Source organism: Denticeps clupeoides, unplaced genomic scaffold (assembly GCF_900700375.1).
Source record: "Denticeps clupeoides unplaced genomic scaffold, fDenClu1.1, whole genome shotgun sequence".
Lineage (NCBI taxonomy): Eukaryota > Metazoa > Chordata > Actinopteri > Clupeiformes > Denticipitidae > Denticeps > Denticeps clupeoides.
Window position 1 is genome coordinate 149,405 of NW_021629706.1, and position 6,482 is coordinate 155,886.

A 6,482-nucleotide genomic window follows, 5' to 3' on the forward strand; every position below is an offset into this window, starting at 1 on the left:
AAGCAGCCAGGCATAAGCTGGCTGACTACACCATAACCCTGGATAGCCTTTCTATCTCACCAAGTATTGAAGTAAAGGATCTAGGTGTAATCAGTGATGCAGGTCTCTCATTCAATTCGCACGTAGATAATGTCACTAGAATAGCATTCTTTCACCTTAGAAATATTGTGAAAATAAGAAATATCATTCAATGCATGATGCAGAAAAGTTGGTCCATGCATTTATTACATCAAGGTTAGATTACTGCAACGCATTACTGTCTGGATGCTCTAGTAGGTGCATGAGTAAACTCCAGCTAGTACAGAATGCTGCAGCCAGAGTTCTAACTAGAACCAGGAAATTTGACCACATCACCCCAGTCTTACAATCACTGCACTGGTTACCCATCAAATTTAGGATTGACTACAAAATCCTACTTTTAACCTATAAAGCTCTAAATGGTCTCGCCCCACAGTACCTGAGTGAACTTTTGGTTCTTTACGAACCGCCACGCCCCCTTCGATCAATGGGTGCGGGGTCACTACTGGTACCAAAGGTGCAGAAGGTCACAGCTGGGGGCAGATCCTTCTCCTATAGAGCTCCGCAGTTGTGGAACAGCTTGCCTGTCAGTGTCCGGGACTCAGACACAGACTCAGTGTTTAAATCCAATCTCAAAACCTATCTGTTTTCTCTGGCTTTTTGTTAAAGTCCTAGACACTCATTTCCCTTCATTTTGACGCAGTGTCAATTATAAAGTCCAGTTTATCACAGAGTCCCCCTGTTAGACACAGACAAAGTTAAATTCACCCTAGTTAGGCTGTCCTAGTTAAGGTACCGGGCCACTGTAGCACCAATATACCACTATAACCACATATTTCAGTATCGGTCGTACAGTGCAACCATCTGCCGCTGCTTCTGTTTGTTTTTCTCCGAGACACGGAATCAAGCAACCAGACTACTGGCAGACTCCAGTGAAGAGACCAGCAAATAAATCCTGGTTCTGTGTGGAGTTTTTCCTTGTGTGCAGAAGGTTCAAGTGTGAGGGGTGTCAACTGTAGGGCCTGTCAAAGCCCATTGAGACATACTGTATGTGATTTTGGGCTATATAAGAAATAAATGTTGTTGTTGTTGTTGTTAATGCACAATATTATTCGAACCATGTTATTGCACATTTATTTCACTTTGTTTGCAAGTACTCACAGTAATGATGATCGTGTGGTGAGTGAGAATAGTAAAGCATGCGGATGTTGCACAGTGTTCAATGCTAATAAATATTCTGCCCAGCTCTGGGTTTGAAGGAACAGTGTGGTCAGCGCATGTGTGAATTTAGAGTGTCAAAGTGAAGTGATTGTGATACACAGCACACGGTGATACAACGAAATGTGTCCTCTGCATTTAACCATCACACCTCAGTGGCATATTGGCGGTAGTAGCCTAGTGGGTAACACACTCGCCTATGAACCAGAAGACCCAGGTTCAAACCCCACAAACTACCATTGTGTCCCTGAGCAAGACACTTAACCCTGAGTGTCTCCAGGGGGGGACTGTCCCTGTAACTACTGATTGTACATTGCTCTGGATAAGGACGTCGGGTAAATGCTGTAAATGTAAAATGTATGTAAATATGTAAATCTGGTTATATGTAATTGTTATATGTAAATCTGACTGAATATTTATCCACAGGCCGCGTGAATGAGACTTCCTTCTCGGTCATTCCGACGTCACCCCGACGACGGGACCATAACAGGAAGTGACGTCGGGTGCACCGGAAGCTGTGTTGCGCGCCAGCCTTTGATCGGTGTTTGACGCGTAATGCGTGTCTGCGGGTTTTATCTGCCGGTGTTTCCTGCTGCCAGATAATGTCTTCGTGTGACGCAGAGCCGCCGCTGAGGCAACCATGCCTGAAGGTAGGTTATAGGCCGCCTATAACGCAGGCTAGCGGGTTAGCTCAGCCGCTCCGCTCCCGCTCCCTCCGGTTATCTGGCCTTGTGATGGTTTATATTTACAGCATTTACCTGACAGGGACAGTCCCCCCCTGGAGACACTCAGGGTTAAGTGTCTTGCTCAGGGACACGATGGTAGTAAGTGGGGTTGAACCTGGGTCTTCTCACTTGTCACTTCGTCACTTTAAACTTACCTCTGTTGCACTACATGGTTTTGCACTCTCCACCATGTGCCCTTATTTGTATATGGTGTTTTTAAAATTGTATATTGTGGCTTTTTTAAAATTGTATTTATACCTTTGTATTCAATGTTACTGTTTTTGTATTTAATGTTACTTGTATGGGTCTGAGAGTAACGTAATTTCAATTCTCTGCATGTCCTGTACATGTGGCAGAATTGACAATAAAGCTGACTTGACTTGAGTTCATAGGCGAGTGTGTTACCCCACTAGGCTACTACCACCGCCTTGTGATGGTTAAATACAGAGGACACATTTCACTGTGGCACCGTGTGCTGCGCACGTCTCACTTTCTTTACCTTGTACAGAACCTTGGTCAACCGGTAAAGGTGCTTCATAAATAAACTGAACTTTTCAAATTCGACTTTTATTTGTCACCTACACAGTCATACATGGTGTGAATGCTACTGATCTAAATATTGCAAATATTACAGGAAACTTGAACTTTCTGGTGAATAAGAATGTCTTTGTGTTCATTGCAACAACGGAATTAGGTGCAGTGCCTATTGCAGAGAGATGTCTTTAAAAAAAGTAGCATAAATACTAATATGAAAGTGAAGGGATTGTCATTGTGATACACTGCAGCACAGCACACGGTGACAAGGCGAAACGTGTCCTCTGTATTTAACCATCACCCTTGGTGAGCAGTGGGCTCCATGACAGGCACCCGGGGAGCAGCGTGTGGGGACGATACCTTCATCAAGGGGACCTCAGTGGCACCTTGGCGGCTTGGGGCTGTTTCCTTACCTGCCTGGCCACCACTGCCCCACTGATGCAAACCTGCATTTTATTGCATTTACCAGACGCCCTTATCCAGAGTGACTTACAACCAGTAGTTACAGGGACAGTCCCCCCCCTGGAGACACTCAGGGTTAAGTGTCTTGCTCAGGGACACAATGGTAGTTAGTGGGGTTTGAACCTGGGTCTTCTGGTTCATAGGCGAGTGTGTTACACACTAGGCTACTACCACCCTAATTATCATGCTTTACGTTCATTCTCACCTGGCACCTTTTCCACTTTTTAAAAATTAAATTGAGGGACTGAACGGTGTGTACTAGGCAGCTGTTATTCTGTCTTATTAACGTGTGCTTTGATGGACTTGCAGAATATGGACACCTTGCTGCGATGTCCCATATGCTTTGACTACTTGAATATTTCAATGATGTCTCAGTGTTCTCATAACTGTAAGTAATTTAAATTCTGCTAAAACACATTTCCACATGCCGTAATGTGCAGAGACGCGTAGAGGCGAAATAAACACTTCCTTCTTTACTCCTGAAACAGTCTGTTCCCTGTGCATACGGAAATTTCTCTCCTACAAGTTGCAGTGCCCGGTTTGTAATGAAGTAAGTTGTCTGTCTTTCATATTTACTTCACAAAGTTGCTGGCAAGATGAATGTGGTGGATCTTTGTCAATTGTCCCGTTACGCGGTCTTTTTTTGGTTGTGTCTGTAGTCCTAACTGTATTAAACTGGAAATGAGATGCTGACTCTTGGTGAAATTAGTTTTTGAACTTGCTTCGTTTCAGGCAATGACAGAGCAGGACCTTCGCAATAACCGAATCCTCGATGAGCTGGTGAAGACCTTCCAGCATGCCAGGTAAAGTCTGTAGGGTGGGTCCGGTGGAGTGGAACCGCAATGGGCCAGAAATTATTAGGAGGGGAATTAGTACGGGGCAGTTTTGTCCTGACTGAAACCAAAGCCCATCTGAGCTGAACAGGAAACCGCGTAATGGAAGAAATGTTATTGTTGTTTTGGACGTTTTCATTCATGTTCAGTCTGATATTTGTTCCTCGTCCCGGTTATGGAGGACGTCCCTGAACAATCAAATGGGGATTTTTGTTTCATAAACTAGAACTGTCTACACTAATCTGAAGCTGTGTGCCCGATTGGTTCAAGTCATTTGTGGGCAGTGGTGGCCTAGCGGTTAAGGAAGCGGCCCCGTAATCAGAAGGTTGCCGGTTCGAATCCCGATCCGCCAAGGTGCCACTGAGGTGCCACTGAGCAAAGCACCGTCCCCACACACTGCTCCCCGGGCGCCTGTTAAATGCAGAGGACAAATTTCACTGTGTGCACCGTGTGCTGTGCTGCTGTGTATCACATGTGACAATCACTTCACTTTTGAATATTGTAAATAAATAAAATAAATGAACAGTAAAGCATGCATAGGTGGACACCTATGTGAGGGGAATTGACCTGCAGTGGAAACGTCTGTGTCTTATGAGCGGAAGTGCTGTGTGATCACGCGCGGCAGCGGCCTTTATCTTGGGATGCCTCGCCGGTCGGCCGCCATCAATCACGGCGCCGGTGTCTGACGCGGAAAGCTGTAATTTTCTTCGCTGCAGACGCCCAGATGGCCATCGGGAGGATCGCGCGCTGTTGTTTAATTTCCTGTTGTCTCGCTGCGCCACCGGCCACCCTCTTCAGGACCAGGTAGATGGGTCTGTGAGCCGTCCGTGTCTGTCGGCTCGTAACCAGGATTCTCCTGACGGTTTGCCGTTGTACCGTTTCAGTTTTAGATTGTGCACCGGCGGAAAAAATCAATTTCACTTTGTGGACGGAAGGAAGGACCCGAATGTTGATGACCAGCTCAGGCTGTCTACGGAGAGGATGGAAATAAAACACAACCTGGATATTAAAATATGAATAGGACTGAAATGAATCTCATAATTGGTGCAAATGTGGACGATTCTGCATGGATGCGGTGCAGAACATCATGGATTTTTTGATAATAGTGAAAGTGATGTGATTTTCATTGTGAAACGTTGCAGCATGTTGACATTTACAGGATTTACCAGACGCCCTTATCCAGAGCGACTTACAGTCAGTAGTTACAGGGACAGTCCCCCCTGGAGACACCCTGAGTGGTGAAATGTGTCCTCTGCATTTAACCATCACCCTGAGTGAGCAGGCGCCCGGGGAGAAGTGTGTGGGGACGGTGCTTTGCTCAGTGGCACCTTGGCGGATCGGGATTCGAACCGGCAACTTTCTGATTACGGGGCCGCTTCCTTAACCGCCAGGCCACCAATGGCCCCAACATCGAGTCTTTAACGTCGAGACGTTTCATTCTCAGCCTGACAAATTTCTGTGGATGCAGAATGAAACGTCTCACGATTGAAACGTTGCCACGACTCGACTGTCAGACTAGTTAAAAAGTAGTGCCAGTAGTGACTGTGGCGGCGTGATCTGAGTGGCGCGCCGCTCCATGTTGGGGTTCGGTCTCGTCCGAAACGTCCTCTGAACATCGTGCACGTTTTTGCTGCATTCGCTTCGTGCGGTTTAACTCTCGTCTGGATCTCATCAGAAATTGATGCCAAGGCGTGTAAGTTGCTCACACCGTTTATTTGATCCATCCGAATGCGCAGTCGACTGAACGTTTAACTGTACGCTTTGAGACGCCACGAACGGCAGAAAAACGTCCATGTAAACGGAGCCTTAACTCATCTTGCTGACGTTTTTGAAAATAACGTAGAAAAGTTGAGGGGCTGCGTTGTCTGTGATCCCTTTGCACCTTAAAGTAAAGTGCAGTGATTGTCACTTGTGATACACAGCAGCACAGCACACGGAGCACACAGTGAAATTTGTCCTCTGTATTTGACCCATCACCCTGAGTGAGCAGTGGGCGGCCATGACAGGCGCCCGGGGAGCAGTGTGTGGGGACGGTGCTTTGCTCAGTGGCACCTCACCGGCAACCTTCTGATTACGGGGCCGCTTCCTTAACCGCTAGGCCACCACTGGCCCCATAAAGCTAGTTTGAACCCACAAAGACATCTTAAGTCCAACGCTTTAACCTCTCGGCCATGCTGGTTATGTATTGGCAACCACGACCTCTTGTGATGATGGTGGCGTGGTAGATTATAAAATGTTCGAGCCTGGTCTCGCGTTGCGCAGGATCTTCAGCCGTTAATAACCCTGCAAACGCCCGGCGCTTTGTCCGTACGTTCACACGCTACACCGCGACGTCTTGTTTCTGTAGCGGTCGGGGGACAAACTGGAAGCAATTAGCCCTCCGCTTTCAGCCCGCGGTATCGACTTCCTCTCTGGCCTGCTGCTCTGATGATCAATGAGCTCCCCGGCCGAGACCCGCCGTCCTGCGCAGCGTCGCACTTCGCATCTAAATGCTTCTGCTGCAAACGCTGCGGCCTGCAGCCATTCCTGTTCCATTCAAAAAAACACAAAAAAAGCTGGAATTTTCCCTGCCCGGACACTTTCTGAGGAGCATCAGACCTTCAGATGTTTAAAGGTGTGTAGCTGAGATGATGGGTGGCTACAGTAGTTCAACATTCAGAAGGTCAACATTGCATCATGGGTAGGAAGAATA

At 47.0% G+C, this 6,482-nt stretch overlaps 1 protein-coding gene across 1 annotated transcript; it reads left to right on the forward strand.

The window, feature by feature from the left end:
* Window positions 1–1,729: 1,729 nt before the first annotated feature.
* On the forward strand, window positions 1,730–3,865 carry LOC114772245 (E3 ubiquitin-protein ligase RAD18-like). Its single transcript, XM_028965251.1, has 4 exons — window positions 1,730–1,886; window positions 3,267–3,345; window positions 3,446–3,507; window positions 3,690–3,865. Exons 1-4 carry the CDS (start codon window positions 1,839–1,841, stop codon window positions 3,762–3,764), a joined length of 264 nt encoding a protein of 87 aa, XP_028821084.1. The 5' UTR covers window positions 1,730–1,838; the 3' UTR covers window positions 3,765–3,865.
* Window positions 3,866–6,482: the final 2,617 nt, after the last annotated feature.

Bases quoted from the DNA above. Each gene is read 5' to 3' on its own strand.
- LOC114772245 (XM_028965251.1), top strand. From the start codon at position 1,839: ATGTCTTCGTGTGACGCAGAGCCGCCGCTGAGGCAACCATGCCTGAAG. The intron at 1,887-3,266 runs GTAGGTTATAGG...ATGGACTTGCAG, and splicing joins TGAGGCAACCATGCCTGAAG to AATATGGACACCTTGCTGCG. The intron at 3,346-3,445 runs GTAAGTAATTTA...CTCCTGAAACAG, and splicing joins GTCTCAGTGTTCTCATAACT to TCTGTTCCCTGTGCATACGG.